A 23,439-nucleotide genomic window follows, 5' to 3' on the forward strand; every position below is an offset into this window, starting at 1 on the left:
TTGCGGGCCAATTAGAAAATACTATCACCACCTAGTTGTAAAGAGTTGGAACTAATCTTTTTATGAGAAAATTACAAAGGTGTATTCTTGAACTATTCAGGAATTAAGTTAAGCTTTCTCTCAGAAATATTCTCTGTATAATATTATTCCGATTCCGTACGTAATTAATTCATTACATAGAATTGGCGTAAAATGCCATATCTTATGTCAAAGACTAGCACTCTCTATCAATTAAAAATTTTGTTCCATGTTACAACCACTGACTCGCTGGTAGAAGGCGCCACGGTGCACAAAATAAAGCATTTTACATTAGTTGCATATAATTAATAAATTACATAGGACATCTAAGCCGTGCTGTGGTTGGAAGATGTAACGGTATAAATCGGAATATTTGAAAAGGAAGACTAACGAAATGCATGCGAATGAGACTGCAGCATCTGAGAATAAGAAAATAGTATGATGAAATAAAGCAGTTCCCGAATAACTCCATCCTTCGGCAAATTTGTAAATTATTGTCATGAAGCAGAAAATAAACTAATACCAATACGTAGAAAATCGGAATGATATTATACATGAAACATTTTTAAGAGTTAAAGGCTTAATTTAATTCCTGAATAGTTCAAGAATTTACCTTACAGACCGAAAAATTTGTTTTTTATTTTCCTTATAAAGATATAATTATAAAGATATACTATAATTTTTCCATCGCTAGGTGATTATAGTGCTTCATGATCCACCAATCGGACGACTTTTTAAATTTGCTTATGATTAAGAAATCAATCTTAATTAATTTCTTAAGTTCTAAGCTTTTCTAAGATCTCAAATCTATATTATATTTCGTTCATGGTGTTATTGCTGTTTAAGCCATTTTGCGATAATATGTTATTTCTTAATATTGAAATTTTTAAATATATTTCTGTCTTGTAACGTATTTCACATAAATCAGAGAAAAGCGTTTGAAGTACTTTTAATAAGACATCTACAGGAAAGTTTTATGCAACTTTTAACAAGTGGTACACATCCAATGTGTTTGTGTATAAATTTGTAATTTGTCATATAAAACGTATGATATTGTGATGAAAATGAGCGGCGAAGATGATTGGGACGTAGAACGATATAAGACAGAACATGAATGTGACGAACATTGGGAACTTAGACGCAAATTTCTTTTAGCCCATAAGGATAAATTTCCGGAAGATGAACTTGTGTGTTTAGCTCAAGTATTTACAAACGTGGAATTGCTTGGATGCAGGTAGTGTCGTATCTAAAATATGATATCTATGTTTTATTAATTTACAGTTTGTTTTATTATATGTTTGTATATTGTAACTCACAAAAATATTCAAACCCGTAGAAATCTTTTATAAGTGTATTATACCTGTTATATGAAACATTTGCAAACTTTATTAACACTGTAAATGAGACTTGAGTATCATGATTATGTTGATAAAATTTCAAACAAATTTGGAAATATACATAGATACTATAAGATACAAGTATGAATTTTGCAAAAATTATACAAGTATTTAAATAGGCAATTATTTATTGTATTAATAAGTTACAGTATTTAATGGGATCTATTTAGATATATCTAAGATGACTATTCATGCTGCATACTAATTTTTTATCAATATATGTTCTCATTAAATATATTGTATAATCTGTTCAATGAGATAAAGCAATAGACATAAACAAAATGTATTTGCTGTGGCTGCATTTATTAGCTGCCAATCGAATGTCATTGGTTAGCTCAAGTATTTTTATGAGTAGTTTTACATATATTTTAATAACATTTACTTTTAGGTATCCTAAAGAGACGATGCAATTAATTACAGAATTAGCTCAAAATATTGTTGGTGAATATAGAGAAAAACGAAAAATTAAACTGCAAAGAAAAGTTGTGAAAGCTTCGGATGCTGCTAGTTCAAAGGTTAAAGGTATATCTAAGAGCTGTGAGTTCTACCATGTGATGAGTATGAAATAAGCATAAGAAAATCTGTCCTTTAAGTGCATTTTTTAAAGGATAATTTTTTAGGAAGAATTGCTTCAACAACGTCATCCAATACAACCAAAACATCAACACAATTACAAAACACAAAGTTGTCACATAATTTATCATCTAATAAAGTACCTGTGAAACGAAGGAAATTAGAGGAGGCTCCATTTGGCAATATTGTTATAATAGAAAGGGTTGGAGATATACCACAAAATATACTTACTAATGCAGTCAGTATGTCAGGTGGAAATTTAGAATGGAAATTTGATAAAATTAAGGACTCTTAGTATGTATACAGTATACATATATATATCTTTTCCTTTCCTTTCTTTTTTCTTGTTCCTCAGGATTATCTTCCTATTTCTTTCTTTTTCTTTTATAGTAAATGTTATATTTTTATAAATTCAAAACTGTTAGCGGAAGCTTATAGTTCTAACCAAAAGTCAGCGAAGAAAGAAGCATCCATTTTTGGATTACATGAACTACAGAAGCATTATTATACGATTAAGGTTTATAAAAAAGATTCATTTTTATTTTCATATATATTGAGCTGCTACTAAAGCTTTATTTTAATGTTTAGATTAAACACAATATAAATAGGAATGCTAATGTAACTGCAACGACAATGACTAAGAGTACATCGAAAGATGACACTATCTCTGATGACAATATTGGAAGAAAATTAATGAAATTAATGGGTTGGACGGGTGGTGGTCTTGGTAAATCACAACAGGGAATAGTAGAACCTGTTATGTAAGTTTAATCTTCATTTTGTTTTGTAAAACATTTTAGAAATATTACTTTTATATCTACAGGATTCAACAGCAAATGAGTAGGGAAGGTCTCGGATTAAAGCAAAATTCTTGCTCTGCAAAAGATTTAAGAAATAAATGTAAAGACATCATGAGAAAGTACCTTTCAGGTGACATGAGAAATGATCTAGTATTTTCTGTTGATTTTACAAGTGATGAAAGAGCAATAATCCATCAGTAAGTGCGTTAATGCAATTTTTCGAAATAATCAGATGGATTAAAAATATTAAGTATGCATTACAATTTCTTTATAGGATTGCAAGACAATTCGGTTTAAGATCGCATAGTTATGGTCCCAAAAATGAGCGAACATTAATAGTTTCCCGAAAAATAGACCCACAAGACTTAGTCGAGGAACTAAAAAATTTTAGGGGTAATACTAACAAATATCAGTTAATAGAGCCAACTGGACTGTAATTAAAATAATAAACTTATCTTTCTATACATCATATAAATTTTATGCTTAGATATAAATACTAGTTGCAATAAATCTATGTATTTTATGAAAATTAAATTGAAATACATAATTCAAAGCATACATTATACTAATACTGTTAATATTATTTTTATGTTTAATTTTTATTATGTAAACTGATTATTCAAATAAAATATTCCATCAAAGAAATTAAATCTAAAATATTTTGTTGCTTTATTTATTACGTAATAGGTAATTTTCTAAGAGTGTTTTTACAGTTGGGAAAAATATTACTTGCTATTGCACAACTCCATGAAATTCTGATTCTCTGAATGCATCCTCTTTCTCAAAAAATGTTCCTTGGATCAATTTTGATTTCGATGTTCATTCAGTAGAAAAAAGAAGTTTTTATGAAAGCAGAAATAGAATTAATTTAATGGTTACAATAATTACGAAAGATATATATGTATGTGGTCAGGTACAATTTCAATTTCGTGAAATAAAACTGAAGAAACGTTTACTTTATTTAATGATGTTCGCGCGCTGAACTTATTTCCAAGAACAATGTATTTTGTTTTAATTAATAGAAGTACAAAACTTTAAGAAGCAAGGTCGCTTACAAGTGTACGGTACGTCGCAGTTGCCGTATAATAAGAATGCTTTGGCAGTAGAACAATCAGAAGTCGAAAGTAACATAGATACAAAGGCGTGTGATTTTTTTTTTATTACATTATCACATTCTTTAAATCTCGATAACTAAGATGGTCAAAGTGTTATTATATGTATACGTGTATGCGCTGTACACCTCATCGACTGGCAGAAACATCCGATAATGCTTGTTCACGCTACGTTACATATTTTGCGAACAAAAACTCCATTAAAAAAAATATTCTATTTTTTCAATTTTAAATATTCTCTGCACTAATTGAAAATGCAACATTCCTTTTTTCATTTTATATGGTAATCCTTTTAATTGAATATTATGGACGGATTATGTAGATATGTTCTGTTACAATGGTTTACAATTTGTCTAATATGCTTTATTAAAATAAATCCTACATTCAATTAAACTACTATTAGTAAAACTGTACTATACTGATTAATAAAAATATCATAGAATAATATAATGACAAATATATATGTATATCTAGTACTTAAAATACATTATTAACGAAACACAGATGAAACGTGATGGATTGTCTTTGGTTTAAATCATATGGAAGAAGCAAATTGATGATTATTCGCTGTAAAGAATAGAGAGAAGACGTGGCATGTACAAGCATTTTAGAGCCCGTCGCTTGAAAGCGATGGAAATATACCGCGCCGCACATTGTACGTGTTGAATTTATTAATTTCAATTACCACCGGAGATGAACGGTCTTATCTTAAATATAACACGTCAAAATTGAGGATAAAAGGGAAAGGAGGAGAGGAGAGGGTTTAGAAAGGATCAAGGCGTTCACGAAGCGGAGATTCGAAGCGCCTTGGTCCTTTAAAAGAAGTCTCGATACCTAAAGCTTACACAAACTTCCCTCGGGATTTTGTCTTCGGTCCAGGCCCTACTTTGGACCGTAATTGACATCTAGAGGGAATGTTACACATCTCTCTTTTCATTATTTTTTCTTCGCTTTTCTTTTATATATCAAAATAATATATATCTACTATCTGATAAAAGTGACTCCTCTGTTGATACGTAATTATATATATAGACTTATTTATCATTAATTAGAAGATATATCATTGGTTGACTAGAAGATATTACGCTTAATAGATAGAGATGCATTTCATCACTATACTGAAGTCTCTCCAGAGTGAAGCCACGTTTAATCGTTCTCCGTTTTATTTGATATGTATTTATAGTTTCGAAATTTCACAAGGGAACTTTATCGTTAAAACTCGTGAATTATTCATTTTCAAATCCTAAAAAGACTAAAATAGAGAACTGGCTTTCAGAGAGAATTCGGCATTCATCTCCAAATTAGATTACTGATATGTATCTATATTGATATGTTGTGTTGCGTTACCGTAATGAAAATATTAATACATCATAGCATTGTATACTTGTTTCTTCATCATCATCATCATCATCATCGTCACCTTCATATTCTTAAGTAAAGGACGCGTTATACCCTGAAGGAACGCGATACGATGCTCGATTTGTACCTGCTTCGCTTCTCATGTTTAAAATAGATATAATATATGTATATGTAGATTTTTATATACATATACGTGTATAGGTGTGTACATGTACATGTATGTATAATTGTATGTATTCTTTGATATAAATGATTTGTATATTTATACTGTACTAAAGATCAATTGTTTGAGTAGCAAGAAATTTATATTCCTCTATAACGTGGCTCATAAATTAAATTAACAGAAACGTAATTAATCGAGATAATCTTTTTGTCCTTTTGCATTGATTTTTCTCTTAATGAAGTCAGAATTTATATCTTGTGTCGCAGTAGCATTCTAACAGAAACAGTCGATAAAGATCGCATGTAGGTAGAAAAATCGATTCAAAGTCCTTCCGATTGTTGGAGGTTTTTGCATCGATCTTCCCGTATTACATATTACACCAACGAAAGAGTATGTCAAAACGCGTGTGTTTTACAATACTACAAGATACACGATTAAATCATACTGAACGGTTTAACAAAATATCTTTAGATGCGAATCAGGCTTGTCTACGTATTTCCGTTCGGTCCGTATCGACGAGGATTAATCGTATACAAGCATTTCATTCGTTGGTAAAACCAACGGTAACTATTATACTCTATAGAAAGAGATACTTACAGATTCTTAATCATGTTCTAATCATTCCCTTGTACTTCAAGTATCAAAGCAACTTCTCTCGAGTATATATTGGAAGAGGTATTATTTGACATTTTTCTGATTGTCCCTCACTTACTTATCTGTGGGTAATAGTATATCTTGTAATGTTCTGTGAAATATTAATTAATCTAAATGTTAGCCACAGAGATACTGGTGCAAAATCTAGAAACATCTCAACCTCGATACGACAAGAAACTGAAATCCGTAGAAAGACCTTTATATGTGGTACTGTACCAGCAGTAATTATCCGGTTTCATAAGCATGTAGAAATGCAATAGATAACGTGTGTGTGTGTGTGTGTGTGTGTGTGTGTGTGTGTGCGCGCGCGCGCGTGTGTGTGTGTATACATATATATTGTACACAAAAATTTCTGTAGCGAAAAACACATGCAGTGTTCCAGCCGCTAAACAGGTCTTGCATCATGCATGAGTTTATGTACGTCATTATCTCCAATATCACGAATATTAGCCACCAAAGCACAGCTTCGGTAATGTAATAAAATACGAGTAGAATGGGAGTCTGACGATGTTGTAAAATCAAATTCCATTAATTATTCGTTTCTTGTATGCTGCGCCAGGCACGAAATTACAAAAGCAAAAGTAAATCTTCAAACCCGTTCCTAGTTTGGATCTTTCTGAAATTGTTAATTACTAATTAGAATATTACATACATATCGTTAAAACGGAATGAATTAATCTATAAACGAAATATCTAAACGTTTCCTCTCTTTGTGTTCATATAGTTCTTCGTGTCTCGAATGACGATTGCATGTCGACGACGTCATGTTAGTCACGGAAACAAAGCGACAATTAATTAGTATCGATCGTAGATTACATGACGTCGAATAGAATGTTCCAGTAAAATATATATACTTAATGGGATTGGTAATCACAAAGCTCTCGTATCGCCTCCATACGCGACCATCCTATTCACCGTCAAACATTGCCATCATTTCTTTAATTCGTCTTTCTTGTTTTTAATTCTACGTAATATGTGTAAAAAGTAGAACGTTTATCGGAGTAAAACGCGTGCCCATTGCAGCGCGAAAATGAGTGACGTTGCATCGATAAAGGTGCACAGATATACAAACATCGACCCTTGACATTTAAGGAAAGTTTAAACATTCAGTACTCCCATGCCTCTCGGTAACGATAGATATCTTCCCAACTTATCTCGGTGCTCACTCAACGTGTTTTTTGAAAAGTAAGGAGAGCAGTAAGATGACACCGAAAGAAAGCGACAAGGAAACTTGAAATGGTGGAAGAGGAGAAGAAAAGGGATGGAAAAAAGAAGGAAAGAAGTAGGGGGCGATCATTTCGCAAAGGAGACTTGCCAAAGAATCTTTCAAAGCGATAGGATAGTGCGATTGTAATACGATACAGCCAATGTTATAGCGCCTCCGCCGTGACGTTCCAAGAAAATGCCAATTCAGTCGAGAAAACCGGTTTTGACGAGCTTTTCCAGGAAAAACTTCACGTCCCCCAGCTCTGAGTCCTTGATACCGATTGATTTCAACATGCCTAAATCACCATTCTCCACCGCCATAAACACAGAGCGCAAGTGTTCCAAATCAGAGCGCATTAGATGTAAGGCTGCACCAAAATCTTCGATCGTCTGAGATTCTACGAATTAGAATTTATCTTTTCTCAAATTTAATGCTCTAAATTTATCTTAGATCGGTTTATCTTTATGAGAATTATAGTAATTACCAGAAAGCGCTATAGCAACTGTATTCACGCCACCAAGAGGCTTTAGCGTATCCCGTGCCTTCGTTCCAAACAATTTCTCGAGATAATTTGGACCGTGACTTGCCAACAACGACTGCAGGAAACTAGCAGTCTCCTCTACCGGTGGTCTTTTTGCTAAAACAAGCAACAAAACGTTTCACCCAAACATTACACGAATATACGTAACATTTGTTAACATTAATCCTGGTTCTTTCTTCAACTACATATACAACTCTATACAAATTATACAAATTTATATCTATATCTACATATCACAGTAATTATTTCCTACTTATACAACTTTATAGCTAGGGAACAGAGAATCGATGTTAGAACTCAAAAGATAATAGGTTCGATCTAGTGATCATATAGTCTGTTAATAGATAGGCAGCCGGACAGTAGTTAGGGACGAATATAATTCAGACGTCTGATACACCCGAAACTCGATACGTTTCTGCCATATGGAAACTTCCTCGTAACCTTGTTCCTATTTCATTGTTGCATGAGATGAGTTCCCTGAACTAGTCTCCTCTGTTTAATAGAAGTTGTAATCTTTTCTTTAACGGGAAATTAGCAACATTCTATCTGTTAACACTAAAAGAAAATAGGGAAAGAGAAAGAAAGAAGATAGAGAAATAAAATAATGTTTTAATAGGAAACAAAGAACTATGTTTAAATGAATACAAGATCAAAAAGGTTATTACGTATAGACGGTAATAGAATCAATTAAGGGACAGGAAATTTTACCAGCTGTGCATAAACGTGAATCTTCGTCGTATCCATCTTGACAGTCGGGAGCTCCGTCACAGAGATACTGAATCGAGATACATATACCGTCCCCTGGACACTTGAATGGCTCGTAGGGACGACAAGCATCTCCTGTAACATTGAATTATCACTAAAATAATAATAATAAGAATAATGATTTTTTTATTTTTGTAACTATTTTATACCTGTTATCATAAAACTTTTATTTTGTAAAATATGTAATATACGTACATAAGATACATAAGTTGTATAGTATAATATATATGAAATTTATATCAGATACAATGGTTCACAAAAGTATTGGGACAATTACCATTAAAAAATTTTTACGTATATATTATATATTATAAAACATTTTGAAATTTCATTAGTACTGTACTGAGATACGACAATCACAATTATATTAGTAAAATTTCAACAAATCTAGAAATATATATAGAGAATACAAGATACATACGTTTCTGCCATATATTCGTAAAATATGTTTACAAGTGTTCCAATACTTTTGTGAGAAACTGTACATGCCTGTTTCATGTCGCGTGCGATTCGTGTTGAATATCACATATACATACGTATAATCATATACAAGAGCACGCGCGTATATGATTGTCAGTGTGCGCGTGTGCATTAACTTTGTAAGTGGCAATGCCCAAATTAGAATACATAGTCACCAATAATTGGTGGTTGCCAGGGCGGCTGATATTGACCGAGCAATATAACATGTATTATTTAACCCTGCTATAATTTTCGAATCTTTACATCCAAACAGAAAGTATTATTCTAACGTTCCAAGAGAAACATCAATGTAAAATTAAAATAATAAATTACGTGTATTAGCTGTATATATTTTTGAAATATTTTTTACTGAAATTAAAAAATTTGTTAACGAAAAAACCATCCAAAGTTAAAATTGATCTAATTCTTTTACGTTCTTCCTCTCATTTTCGACCCAATTGCATTTTTCTAACGTTAAAAGATATGCCAAATTTAAATCAAATATGAACAAATTCTTATTGGTATGCATGATTTCCCGCTTCACGTTTTTTTAGAATATTAGAATTCCTTTCTGCTTGTTGAAATATGAATAAGATTGAAATATGAAAATTTAAGGATCGCAGCAAAACTTGATAAAAAATCGCTTTATTGGAAAATAAGGGTACGTGCAAATGTGTATGTACATACTTTTCGCAGCCACTGTAAGTTGCAGAAACGACGTAATTCGAGTTCGCAACAAGTTGTTAACTACGAGGAACTTCACGCTGTTTATTGCTCAAAGGAATTTGCCATTGATAAAGTAACGCTTATTGCTGGCGTCGATTACCACGTTGCGTTGAATAAACCACGGACAGAGGCCGTGTCACGAAGATGAATCGTGATGCGCTTAATGTACCACGTGGATTCAAATTGCCACTTCAATGTTGTTATCCATCGACACAATGGGCCGTCGTATCAAGATTAAAATGTACACGGTATGTATTGTAGAGTTTGGGTAAATGGTAGATATAACTTTACAAAGAAAATGGATCACTATCGATATCTATTTTATATGTACGTTCGTGAATCGTTCTAACTATTATATACGGATGAAGAAATGGCTGGAATTCTGCTTATCTGTATTTCGTTTATACGAACAAGTTAATTTGTAGTTGCTATGGTTGAGAATATCTTGTAGTGAACATACATATGCACTTATTTGTTTTTGTCGAAACTAGATTATGGAAAGAACAATTGAATATGATACAGAGGCAACTCAATGAAGCTCAACTCCGGTTTTTTAAATATTAGATCTATTATAGGAACTACATAACGACAGATGAAAGGAACATCATAGGAATTGTTTTATAGTTTGATATGCTCGGATAAACGGAATTCTTCCAAAATCTTCTCTTTTTAAATTTTTAATATTCGGAGTATATCTCATTTTCACTTCTTGTTACGCGATACTATATGATCCGATTCGAGATATGACAGTTGCAACCGGTAATGAAAATTCTTTACGGTCGTGTTTGAAAACATGGGTCCATAACACCTATTTTTCCATATACATAAATGTGCAAAACTAGTTATATAAAGCAAACAACACGTAAAATAAACTATATAGCTAGTTATTGACTACTATAAATTCTATGGACTAAACAAAGCTGTAACTCTAATGAAATGTGTTGACTAAGAAAATCAAGGTTGCATATGTCTACGATTATTGGGAAACTCGAAAAACGGCCACGATTATTCGCTTACCTGTACGTTTGGTATTGAAGTGACCATAAAATCGACTTAAGTCGATCGCCATGACAGCACGGGGGAAAATAACGCAAGCACTCAGGGCGAGGCTAAGCGCAGCCACGCTAGTGCAGAACCTCTGAACCATTCTCAGCAGACAGACGGTTAGACTATACTCTCAAGAGACGAATGTGTTTCACTTCGCGACCTTCCCTTTTGGTTATAACCCTGAGTACAGGAACACAGATGAACTACCCTCTATTAACAAGAGAACAAGTCAGACTTCTTCGCTTCTTTCTCCAGCTGTGAGATACCGTACAATATGCTGTAATCAAAGTGACGATCGTTGACGAAACACTGACCCCTTCAAATAGAACAGATACACGTACGCAAAGAAGGATACTTTATTCCGCTTCACTTTTTCTTCCTCTCTTTTGACTTTTTCTAATTTTCACAGCCACCCACCGTCTCTTTTCGACACCGAGTGGCTGGCGCGTGACGCGGGGTGCACAAGCACTGTGAACACACCTGCGTATATACCATATACCATACATCCCATACCAACTACATATTATACCCCCTCACCCCACTACCCTTTACAATCACAAGCTAGGTAGTGGGGAGTACGCAGGAAGGCGTTCGACCAATCACACAACAGGTCTCGCTGGCCGCGGCCAATCGAAATCAGCGAAATCGAACGTTCTACCCTGGAACACCTACGCGACCCTTTTCTACCACGTCGCATCGATTTCAACTCCCTTGTACCCGTACGTAACTTTCGTTTATCGTCGTTATAACGTTGCGTTTACGCCAGCAGAACAGCATGGCTACCACTACTGCCACCCTTGGGAACCGGGGTATATAAACGTTCATGGAATTTTTAAGAATGTAATACCGTTTAATGGAATTAACACGCAACCCATAACAACTCCTCGAAATTTCGTCGTCCATGAACCAATCTTCCTACCCTAACACCTACGTTTCTCCTTTATTTCACGAATCGCTTATGTGCGTGATAGTAGCAGACGTAGCTTTGAAATTTGCTAAGATAAATATTAAACATTAACTAGAATTAAAGATACATATATGAAAATTTAAGAAGGGATACGAAAAGAATTTAATAGTTCTAACTATTATTTTTTTTCGTATCTTGAATGGATTAAATAAATTTTATTTGTATTATTCATATAAATTATGTATAGATATAAAATTCTGGCGCATTTAAAAGACAAAGACTTTCACAAAATTAAGATTGTAAGAATTAGTGATACAGTAAATCACTGTTCAGCCTGCTATAATGTAATATGTAATGTATCTGTATGATTATTATGCATATGTATGATGTATGATATATATATATATATATATATATATATATATATATATATATATATATATATATATATATATATAAAATATTTATATATTTTTTATTATATTTTTTATAATACAAACATATATATATAAATATATACATACAATATCAAATATGACTTGTTAAAGGACAAATTATTATATACTTTTATTATTTAAAAGATTATATTAGATTATATGTAATAATCTATGTAATACAAATATGTAATACAGAGTATCTTTCAGTTATAAAGTGAAACACATTGTGCATAATGATTATATTTATGAAGGAAAAAGTTATAAATTATGATCGTAAAAGAAATTTAAAAAACAAAATATGGTTTACTGAGAATGGCTGTTTTAACGTGGTTCTTGACTGGAGTTACGTATCTCCCTCAGTAGAAGAGGTCAACTATAATGTAGCCTCCGTAGTTTATAAGTATTAAATCTTGATCATGAAAGATCTTTTTACTTCCAAGAAAATATCCTAAAATTGTAGCAGATCTTTCATTAAAATATTTAAATAAAGTTAACCTTTTGTTTACTATGTAAATTACAAATACATACATATATCATTTTTAAATAACTCGTATAACAATTTAGAGTTTTTCCATATAATAAATTAGTATTTTTAATCGCTTTCTTTATTGTTTCATTTTTTTCATGTAGCAATAATATTAGTTATATATCTGCTGTTATTATGTTTGGGAATAAAGAAGGACCACAAATTGAAGAAAAGTATTAGTATTGTTTGAAATCGCAATATTTGAAAATCTATTGTTGATAACATCTATAATTCGCGCGGAAACTTCATACCGAACATAACCTGAAAAGATATTGATATACATATGTGATTCAAGTATACGCAATGTGCAAGCATGTATACGCAATAGATCTGATATACTTACAAGATGGGGTTAATTAAGTAATTAGGGAGAAATGCGAATATTAATTGCTATATCAATTGAATGGATAGAAACAGCAAGCTATCGAGTAAATAGATGAAAATGTATTTTACTGCATTTTGAAGAAATTTACAGTATGGAGGACTTAAAATGTAAATTTTTCGGTCTTATTAACAAGCAGGTAAATAAATTTGTATTAAAATTTTACGTTTAAATGTCTTGTATTGCAATGTAATTGTAAATACAACTTTCCCTCTATTCATGTTATGCTTTAGGTTATGTTGTACTACATTTGTATCTTTGTAAACTTTCAAATGAAATACTTTGTTAATGTTTAAGAGAAAAACTGTTCTAGGGTAAACTGATACAGTGTATTTGTATTTTCCATTGTTATTCAGAATACAACCAAAATTCCATTAATGGGTTTACATCCAGATCTACTTAATCCGTCAGAATCACAGAAATCAGATGATATACAATCAGAAGCTGACCAATCAACAGAAAGTGAACCTATCCCTGATCAAGACATATTAGAATCTATAGAAGAGATTTATTTTAATACAGACCATAATTTTGATCCTTGTAGACACGAATTGGAGAAGTTACCAAAGGTGTTGCAATCTAAAGAAATTGAAAAATGTTACAAGAAACTGAAACAGCAACATCAAGTAGTTTCTAAGAAAGTTCTACAACTTATATTACAAAAGCAGAATGCTTGTAACAAAGAGTTTGAAAAAATTTTACTGATACAAGAACAATTACAGGATGTGTTAGAAATTTGCAGAATGGGAAGAGCAGATTTAAAATTAGCTGAAAGGCAATTTACTACAGCTAGTTTAGGAATATTAGCAAATTATCAAAAAAGGCAGATCGTAGAAGAATTATTGAATAATTTAAATACTATCAAGACATTGGTAAGCTCATTTGACTTATATTTATTTACTTGATGAAGTAATAATGGATTAATTATTATAATACTTTGTAGCAACGTACAGGAGATAGACTACAGGAGTTATTAAATGAAAAAAATTATCCCAGAGCAATCTCGTTACTTTTAGAATGTCAAAGTGCTGCACAGACATATAAACATTTCCATTGTATTGCTGCTTTAAATGGAAAATTACAGGATATTTTAGAACAAGCAGAGGAAGCCTTGGATGTTACACTATCAAAGATGTGCACGCAATTCGATGTAACAATATATACGTCTATTCAAGAAGCTTATACTTTATTAGGAAAAACTCAATCTGCAATGGATCAATTGCATATGCATTTTACTGCTGCAATTCACAATACTGCTTTTGCAGCTGTTCATTCGTATGCGGGCGGAGATACAAAGAAACAATATAAACAACTTTGTCAATCAGTACCCCGGGAAAGTTGCATTATTTGTCTAACAGAATTGTGTAAATCATTATGGACAATATTAAGCTCTTATTATTTGGTAGTAAATTGGCATAACACACAAGAAAATAAAATTAAACTTAAAGCTGATGTAAAAGATTTAGAAGAGACTTTTAGCAAACAATATGTGAAGCATAAATTAGAAAACAGTATGATTCGTATATGGCATGACGTTGAAATGAAAATTTCGATATTTTTAATGAACGCTGATTTAACTTACATTAAATTTGAGCAATTTGTTCAAGTTTTAGGTATAGTTAACAGGTAAATGCTTAACAGGGGTTTTATATATGTTTAGATTAATTTACGTATACTGTATTAACAAAAAATAATTACAGATTAATGGAAATTGGGGAGGAGTTATGTGGTTTTAAGTCAGAAAATCTGCAAGAATCTATAAGGAAGCAATCATTGTCATATTTTTCTCATTATCACGCATCGAGACTAGATGAACTCAGGATATTTTTAGAAAACGATGGGTGGGAATTGTGCCCTGTGAAATCGAATTTTGTGGCAACTCAGTTACAGGAATTTAAGAGTTTAAAACCATCGCTAAACAGTTGTAAAGTATGGAACAATTTTGATAACTCTAACGTTGGTGAAAATGATAGTCCTATAAGTATAGAGTGGATCCAGAAATATTTAGAAGGGGGGTCATCGCCATTCTCTATAGGTCTAGATGATACCATGGACGAAGATATTTTGATAAGTAATGAAGTACGACGTTTGATTTAGAAATATTTTATTGTCCTTATACTAATTGGCAATGTAATATAAAAAGTAATCTGTATTAAACAGGATAATCCTCCAGAATATTTTTCGGATGAATCGGACGATGATATCCCTGATGAATTAAAGCACGAATACGTTGATGATTCAGATCATGTTAAAACAAATAAAAAAAAGTGTAAACTAAAACAATCAGGGCCCATGGTTACAAACACAACACTAAGTATATTGCGCGTTTGTGGAAAGTATTTGCAAATGTCTAGATTATTACGATCAATCGCAGTTACGGTTATACAAAGTATGATACAGTTTTACGAGTTATGTTTTTATACTGTACATTTATTCTTTACTTCAGATTTGGTAAGTTTTGTTTATTAGTTACTTTTCTATTAAGATATTAACTTAGTGCTAAGAAATAATATTCTTTCCCACAGCAAATAAATAGTGATTCTTTATATAGTCCAAAACTGAAACTATCTCTAGCAAGAATTAAGGAGAATTTAATCATTTGTGAAAATGATACGGAAGATAACATTAAATTAAATTCCGATAAAGTACGACAGCCGCAGCTCTCCTCCATTGTAAATTTATCGCAACCGGAAAAGCTTCACGGTCTGACTGAACGTGTCGTAGGAGTGGAATCTCTAATATTTTTAGGTCGGCAATACGAAAGTTTGAAACCATACTTGGAACATCTTATCGGTGCTAGCCCACAACGTGGTTTCCTTCACCAATTTTATATGCAAACAATAGCATCGAGCACGGATTTAAGGAAACCGGTATATATGGCGGTTGCATCTCGAGCATTTGATGTTTCAAATATTTTAAATTTAATGAATAAAGTTAATTGGGAAGTGACAGACGTTATGTCTCAACATAGTGGATATATCGATGCATTACTTCAGGTATTTATTTTAAGTACAAATAAAAATTTTAACTTCGCTTGCACCGGCACTTGCACTTAAGAAATTTTTTCTTTTGTAGGAAATATATATATTAAGTGAAAGATTGAAAAACATTGGAAGTTGTCTTCCTTTAGCAGACGATGTATATAACGCTGTCTGGGAAAATGTGGCACATCTAATAACTCATACATTAGTAGAGGGGTATGTTACTTTTTTACTTACAATCTTTTTATCTTATTTACTTATATCCATTCTCTATTACAGATTTTCTAATGCTAAAAAATGTTCGAATGGTGGCAGAGCACTAATGCAACTCGATTTTACTCAATTGAAATCGAAGTTTGAGTCCTTGACTTCTTTAAGGCCAATGCCTCACAGAGAATATGTTGAATTATATATTAAAGCTTACTATCTTCCTGAGAATAGTTTGGAAGAATGGATAAGGGAACACAAGGTATTTAAGATTATATGTTATCTAACTATGATATTCTTATTTATTATTAACGTATTTTATTTATCTTGCAGGAATATTCTGTGAAACATTTAATTGGCATAGTTTCTTCAGCTTGTCAAAATAATAAAAAAACTCGTCAGCGTTTAATTGCATTCATAGAAGAACAACGGCCTAGTAGATAGCATAGGTTTATATATTATAATACATCTCAAGATTATATCGAAATAGGAATTGCATAAAGGACGAATTTTTAGGAATAATTTGAAAAGAGGAAAATGAAAAGAATGTATTTTCTTCGTGTACATATTCAGGAACTTTTACTATATCACTAAAGTAAGCAAGCTCATTTAGGAACTCTTTAATTTTCTTGACACTTTTGTTTACTCAGTACACGGATTAAATCCATCGATATAGGCTCTTAAAAGGATCTTAGTTTGTAAAATTGAAAGTATGTGATAAAGTACGAAATTTTTAATTCTGATGTATGTCAATACAATGTAAGTAATATTGGCTAAAGGAATCTCATATCGAAATTTAGAGTTGCAATCAAATTCATAGAGTATTATTATTACAATTAACAATTACAAACTTTTTACATTATGTTAATGATATATATATAGTTAATTATTCAGATCTATTACAGCATTGTCGAAAGTCTGAATAAGAAAATATCTGCACTTTGAATCTCAAAGAAGGAATTTAACGTTATTGGATCTGTTGATAAAAAATTTTTGCTCGTCTCGAGCCTTTTCACTCAATCATTGTAAAGCAAGGTGTACATAATTTTATTTCATATTCATTTTATTTTCATAGCTCTTTTTATAATATAATAATTATATATATATAATAATTATATATAATATATAATAATTATATATATATATAATATGAAATATTTTTTAAACATATATATTATTCCACATAAAAATTGTAGTTTTTATAAAGTTATTATGTTTTAATATTTTTATGACCAGAGTTTATAGATCTTATAAAAAAAACAAAATCCATTGTCAGATCATCAGCTAGATAGTTGTAATAATTTGTAAATATTTAAATAATTATTTCTCGAAATTAAGTGCAATTATAACTATTTTGTTTAAGAATATGATACTTTACATTTTGAAAGAAAGCTTTTGTAATTTAAAGGTGTCTTTATTATACAAATAATAATAATAATAATAATATACAAGTACATTTTTGCTGGATTCATCGATTTCCAATTTTGTAAAAATTATTGTTATTTATCTATATAGTATTCAATGTAGCATTACATTTATCATATATTTTTATATTCTTTATTTGTACTAAAAACCAAAAAATTCTATTGCACCTCTAATTATTATTCGTATTTTAACATTCAACTTCGTTTTGAGGAATGTGTTTGTTTTTAGCTATTAAACAAATCGAAAATTCATATAAAGCGATTAATTAGTTCATTGTATGAATATCTATAATCTGCTTTATACTACCATTTTCAAAATAGAGAAATAACTAAAAATACTCTTCCATAAATAATATTCCAATATGACTGAAAAATGTTTCGTTCCTTTTTATTTAATGACTATGTAATTATAAAATTAGTTAATAATGGTGCATTGAGAATTCTCTGGCTAATAGCATTAGGGGTCAGCGTTTCCCAAATTTTTTTATTTATGTGGATCGTGTCTACTTTAAGTAAAATTTGTTTAAGATTAAAAGACAGTTGTGCTCTCTAAATTTATCTATACTTTCGTCTATGGAGTTAAATTACGTATGAAATATGGCCTTTATATACTATCCTTTTAATTTTTATGAAACAAAGAACACGATCCATGGAGTGTAAACGTTAAGAAACGCTGATAATTGTATTGAAGTAACCAATTTCTTCCTTACTCCAAAGCGCTTTATATCGAGCCCTGCATTCTGAATGGCCCCTGTTAAAACAAATCGTTGGAAAATGTAGCTGATACATATATGTGTGAACTAAACAATGGAAATATGATGATACCAAATGCTTACTTTGACAATAAGCCTATTTGACAATGTTATTTATTAATATTGCGTTAAAAAACATATGCTCTAACTATAATGAAAAACACATACGCCTTGTTTTTTTCTTTCTGCTCATTCTTAAACCTAAATTCAGTATCTTGACTATAAATGCTTTTGTTATTTCACACTGAATGAAAAATGAATAAATATATTACTGCTAGCTAAAACTCGCTTTATTATTAAAAAATTACTAAAAATATTTGCTTCAAATTATGTATTATCTGCTTACAGGATTCATTTCATTCAAACTTTGGACATTTTAATAATAAAACGTGTACTCTATGATCAATAAAATTTTATCATTCGATTTAATTCAATTATAAATGTTTAATTCATTCAAATAAAGTTTATTGCCAAAATATATTTGCTCTTTTGTAATATTAAAACGTGTGTGTTCTCTTTAAAAAATAACTATTTTTTAACAAAGTTATTTTAGTTACAACTGTTATGTTTCTTTTGTTTTCAATTACAACTAAAAGAAACAAATATGACACAATATTATAAACCTTATACGAACGAAATTAGTGAGTATAAACATATACATAGAGCACTGCTCAATACTAGCACATACACCTCGAAAGAACAGCCTATTGCTTTCTTTCCAAAATCTGTGTACTGCTTTTAAATATGAGCTAATTTATCTTGCACATTAGTTCTCACCAAAATACAATACTTAACATTAATGGTACGGATGCCGAGAGAAAGAATCTGACAAACTTATTATATTTGTATTAATTATTACTGCGGTAAAGTAATACAATTTGTTAAAATACTAATACTCTAATTTATATTATATCATGGAATGCAAATCAAATGTTGACATAGAAACAGAGCGATAGAATAACGTATACCATCGTTACTCTACTTTTAATCGCTATGTAAATATGAAGCTTGTAGAAAAGAAAGAATTGAATGATGTTGAAATGTTCGTTTTGTTTCGTTAATAGCAAATATTGATAAATATGTTTATCACTCTTATTCTACATCTTATTATCAAAAGGAAATGAAATAAGACGCACATAGAACACTGTCTGGCTCTTTTCTCTGTGACCTAATTCTAGTTCTGCGTAATCCGATCGCTTAACTGGTAAAAAATATTGGCAGATATAATGCTGTTACATTATTAGTAACATTGTTTCTATTTTCTTCCTTTTTCTCTCTCTTTCTTTTGAGCTCATGGTATCAAACCCAGTAGCTTACCATTTGTGCGTACAGAACTCCATTTATGTATGTATAAGTGTACGTTTGTATATCTAATGCGTTTCAATCAAAGTTAAAGCACAAAAAAATACACAATGTCAGAAGTTGCACTTTTTTCTCCTTTTCATCTTTTTCGAAAAAAGAAAAGTCGATTGATATGCATAAAAAGTTGACTCAAATGGAAGACGATTATTAAAAAAAGAAAAAAAAGAACTAACTGTCACTACGAATATTTTTTAAAAATGAAATTGATAGCAAAAATTTATCAAAGGAATATTTCTGTGCTGTATAAAGTCATTAATGTAAGTGCTTTGAATGTTTACTCACATATATCAGTGGGATTATATGTATAAATATTATGTGTGATACATGTTACATAGCATGGATAACAACCAGTGATGAATGAATGTTATGTCCAACTATTCTGGACGATATTTTAAATTAACTATTGCATAAATGATAATTTCAAATTGTAAAGATACTTTTTCTGAATGTATCTCTTAATCTCATAAGTAGCTCTTACAACTTTTTGTATTCTCTTATAATTAGCATCCCGTAATGCGGGATATGTACGCAAATATATATATAAATTATAGTAAAATGTTGAATGTGATAATCTAATCAATATTGTTGTATTAACTATTTTCATGGACTTTAGTAAACAGTTAGTAACAAAGTCTATATCTTTTGGTACTTTGATAAATTTCTATTTATATAGTATTAATATTACTGAAACGCACCATTTGATGTTAATGGTTACTTTACGTTTGCTGTAGTACGTTGGAAATAATTTCCTCTTTCTCTCTCTCTCTCTCTCTCTCTCTCTCTCTCTCTCTCTTTCGCTCTCTCTTTCGCTCTCTGTCTTATGGATCATAATGATCATTATCAGTTTTGTTACAGAGCCTCTACATGATAAATAAAAATGACAATACAAAGCAAACGTACATTCTTGGTATGTGGCTAACTGATGAAAAATAAATATTTGCTCATAATTTATGATTACTGGTCAACCATGTAAGGCCTTCATAAAGCCCATCTCCAGTTGTGGCACACGATGGCTGCACATACCAATTTCTATCCCGTATCCTAGTTAAACCCAGTTTTTCTTGTATTTCATGTGGTTTCATTGCTGAAAAAATAAATAAAAAATTATTTGTATATGACAAATATATGATTAGCAAAGATTTATAAGATACATTGGTTTATACCATCTGGAAGATCTTGTTTATTTGCAAAGATTAAAATAATAGCATCTCGCATTTCTCTATCATTTATAATTCGATGAAGCTCCTGACGGGCTTCATCTATTCGATCTCTGTCAGCACAATCTACTACGAAAATAAGTCCTTGTGTTCCAGTATAATAATGACGCCAAAGTGGACGTATTTTATCTTGTCCACCAACATCCTACAGTGAAATTATTATCCTTAGTAATCTGAACATTTTCCAAGCTATATTTAGAAGATTTATAATTACTATTACTTACCCAAACATTGAACTTAACATTTTTATAGGTAACTGTCTCTACATTGAATCCTACAGTTGGTATAGTTGTTACAGACTGTCCTAGTTTAAGTTTATATAGTATCGCTGATATGTAATTAAGGAAATGTTACAAGAAAACATATGATTCAAAACATTCTTTAATCTTTTGCAAGGATTTTATTATAGAGTTTCATGTAAAAGAAAGAAACACATGTGTGTGTGTATGCGCACATGTGTGCGTATATTTATGTAAGAAGGATACTAGTTTTCCCAGCAGCATCCAATCCTAGCATAAGGATTCGCATCTCCTTGTTGCCAAAGATTTTTGACAACAACTTGCCCATCTTGCCAGCTGCTTTCTAGGCACCTGGCACCTAAAGTTCAGAAAGTTTACCTTTAAAAAAAGTCATTTTAACACATAATAAACAAAGGTTTTATATGAACAATTCTAAGAGGTTTAAAAAATATAATGCTCTTTCCATTACTTCACTAACATCTCGCTTCTTTTATGAAATTTTCGTGGGAACTATAATATACTATGAATGAAAAACTTCCACAAATATCTAACCTCTATTTAAAATTGATTATTTCAAATGAAATATAATTGTTCCACAAATAATACAATTTATATATTGCCGAAATAAGAGAGTTCAAGGACGTTCTTCCTAACCTATCAAATACCGTAAATAGAATTAAAAATAGACAGATGTTAGAAAAATACTAGCGAATAAATAAATTCACGGTATGTTCGAGATCTGAATGAATCTGTCGTTAAACTTTGGTCATTTATGTAAAAAACTAAATATTCATATAATGTAATGTCCGATAGTTGTCACGATAAATAGTCTAATTGATATTGTGTCTTACATGACAATTGATGACGAATTTTTTTAAAAGAAATCCTTCGAGTCAGCAATACGAGAAGAGTGTAACTTGAAGCAAGCATAAATGTAACTCACCGAAATACATTTACAAAGGGCGAGTACTTTATCATGAACGCGCAGACATATCACATCACTAGACATAACTTATTTATATTACAGCTGTAATATAGCAGCATTACCGAAAACGTTATTTAGGCAGGTACAGCATGATGTCTCTTCGTAAGTCACAAGCAAACACGCATGTAACTTAAATGAAATATCGAAATCAGTTCGGTATGCATCGAGTACTGACAGGGAATTTGAAGCGCCACCGTATGTTACCATCTATTACTAATACCCAATTGGCAATACATTTGAAAATTGTATTCATACATAAAACATGTAAGGGGAAACTGCTTTAAATCTCAATTTTGAAGTAATTTGAAATTTTTCAGTATTATGAAAATTTGGATCATTTTGAACACGATTCAATATTTAAAACGTTGACTGCTACACAAATTTTATATGCTTTATTTGTAACAAAATTGAAATATATACACCACAATATATAATTTTTGCAAAATATTGTATCGTATTTGCATGCTTTTTTCTAACAATGTTATCTACATATCTTATTCACATTGTACACAACTTTTTAAGAAATTTATTTTATTTTAAAAAATTTAGTACCTCGGGTCACTGATGACCACCGTGTTAGTTAACGTGTTAAAATTTTGTAATTTTGATAAATCTTGAAGACTTGATATTTTTCATAATCTTTATGAAGCTTTCGGGATTTTAAAGTTCATCAGACTTATCGAAACTTCACTGATCCGTACACCTTTATATTCATAGTATACTGAACATAATTTGGTTCTTTTATTAACCTTTTGAGTGCTTACTAAACTAATTCAAAGTGGTTAAAAATGTAATACATGTATATATTCTCCTTTCTTCATTATATAAATTGTTTATCCTTAAATTATCGACTGTTGCAAATAATATAAAAATCATTGATTAATACTAGTCGTCTGTATACTCGTCTGTGATGAAAATACATATGTTACTTATGTCCTTTTACATTTTCCTAGTAAATCGTAAAAATCTTAGGAATCAGTCTGTTAAGATATGTTTTGATATATTTTTACATAACTCAGTGCACTTTTAAACAATTCAAGTATTTTCAATTTTTATGCACACGCCGATAATCGACTGATTAACAACAAAAAATCTCACATTTCACGCTAAATTTCCGTTACATTCTTTTTATTCGTTATCTTTCAGCTCGCGAATTTCTTTTTAATTTCATAAGAAAATTTTGTACCACATAAATAAAT

General features: G+C 30.8%; 4 protein-coding genes across 10 annotated transcripts; 2 read left to right on the top strand and 2 right to left on the bottom strand.

Annotated features, from left to right (window-relative positions):
• Positions 1 to 785: 785 nt before the first annotated feature.
• Positions 786 to 3,353, top strand: LOC100642701 (NF-kappa-B-repressing factor). The gene is made up of 7 exons (XM_003399012.4): positions 786 to 1,252; positions 1,804 to 1,937; positions 2,036 to 2,282; positions 2,379 to 2,505; positions 2,577 to 2,749; positions 2,812 to 2,985; positions 3,063 to 3,353. The coding sequence occupies exons 1-7, from the start codon at positions 1,077 to 1,079 to the stop codon at positions 3,223 to 3,225; spliced, it is 1,194 nt and encodes a 397-aa protein (XP_003399060.2). The 5' UTR covers positions 786 to 1,076; the 3' UTR covers positions 3,226 to 3,353.
• Positions 3,354 to 3,723: 370 nt separating this feature from the next.
• On the bottom strand, positions 3,724 to 11,322 carry LOC100642579 (prohormone-4). 3 transcript variants are annotated; one of them, XM_048410047.1, is made up of 5 exons: positions 11,163 to 11,322; positions 10,792 to 11,098; positions 8,533 to 8,664; positions 7,768 to 7,920; positions 3,724 to 7,680 (listed from the first exon to the last, which is right to left on the bottom strand). In XM_048410047.1, the coding sequence occupies exons 2-5, from the start codon at positions 10,919 to 10,921 to the stop codon at positions 7,487 to 7,489; spliced, it is 609 nt and encodes a 202-aa protein (XP_048266004.1). In that variant the 5' UTR covers positions 10,922 to 11,098; positions 11,163 to 11,322; the 3' UTR covers positions 3,724 to 7,486. The 3 variants fall into 3 exon arrangements, with proteins under 3 accessions (XP_048266004.1, XP_048266005.1, XP_048266006.1); XM_048410048.1 differs by having other exon boundaries at positions 10,792 to 11,031; positions 11,136 to 11,318; XM_048410049.1 differs by having other exon boundaries at positions 10,792 to 11,031; positions 11,093 to 11,318.
• Positions 9,969 to 16,936, top strand: LOC100652011 (syndetin). 2 transcript variants are annotated; one of them, XM_048410035.1, is made up of 9 exons: positions 9,969 to 10,022; positions 13,430 to 13,945; positions 14,017 to 14,699; positions 14,774 to 15,152; positions 15,234 to 15,524; positions 15,599 to 16,069; positions 16,149 to 16,270; positions 16,334 to 16,523; positions 16,595 to 16,936. In XM_048410035.1, the coding sequence occupies exons 1-9, from the start codon at positions 9,969 to 9,971 to the stop codon at positions 16,703 to 16,705; spliced, it is 2,817 nt and encodes a 938-aa protein (XP_048265992.1). In that variant the 3' UTR covers positions 16,706 to 16,936. The 2 variants fall into 2 exon arrangements, with proteins under 2 accessions (XP_048265992.1, XP_003399053.1); XM_003399005.4 differs by lacking the exon at positions 9,969 to 10,022 and adding an exon at positions 12,796 to 13,212.
• Positions 16,937 to 17,654: 718 nt separating this feature from the next.
• LOC100642464 (ADP-ribosylation factor 6) lies at positions 17,655 to 22,433 on the bottom strand. 4 transcript variants are annotated; one of them, XM_003399010.4, is made up of 6 exons: positions 22,199 to 22,420; positions 21,502 to 21,613; positions 21,241 to 21,344; positions 20,963 to 21,161; positions 20,700 to 20,883; positions 17,655 to 18,436 (listed from the first exon to the last, which is right to left on the bottom strand). In XM_003399010.4, the coding sequence occupies exons 2-5, from the start codon at positions 21,581 to 21,583 to the stop codon at positions 20,741 to 20,743; spliced, it is 528 nt and encodes a 175-aa protein (XP_003399058.1). In that variant the 5' UTR covers positions 21,584 to 21,613; positions 22,199 to 22,420; the 3' UTR covers positions 17,655 to 18,436; positions 20,700 to 20,740. The 4 variants fall into 4 exon arrangements, with proteins under 4 accessions (XP_003399058.1, XP_048266008.1, XP_048266007.1 ...); XM_048410051.1 differs by having other exon boundaries at positions 17,655 to 20,883; positions 22,303 to 22,433; XM_048410050.1 differs by having other exon boundaries at positions 17,655 to 20,883; positions 22,107 to 22,420.
• Positions 22,434 to 23,439: the final 1,006 nt, after the last annotated feature.

Source organism: Bombus terrestris, chromosome 11 (genome assembly GCF_910591885.1).
Source record: "Bombus terrestris chromosome 11, iyBomTerr1.2, whole genome shotgun sequence".
In the NCBI taxonomy this organism is placed as follows: Eukaryota; Metazoa; Arthropoda; class Insecta; order Hymenoptera; family Apidae; genus Bombus; species Bombus terrestris.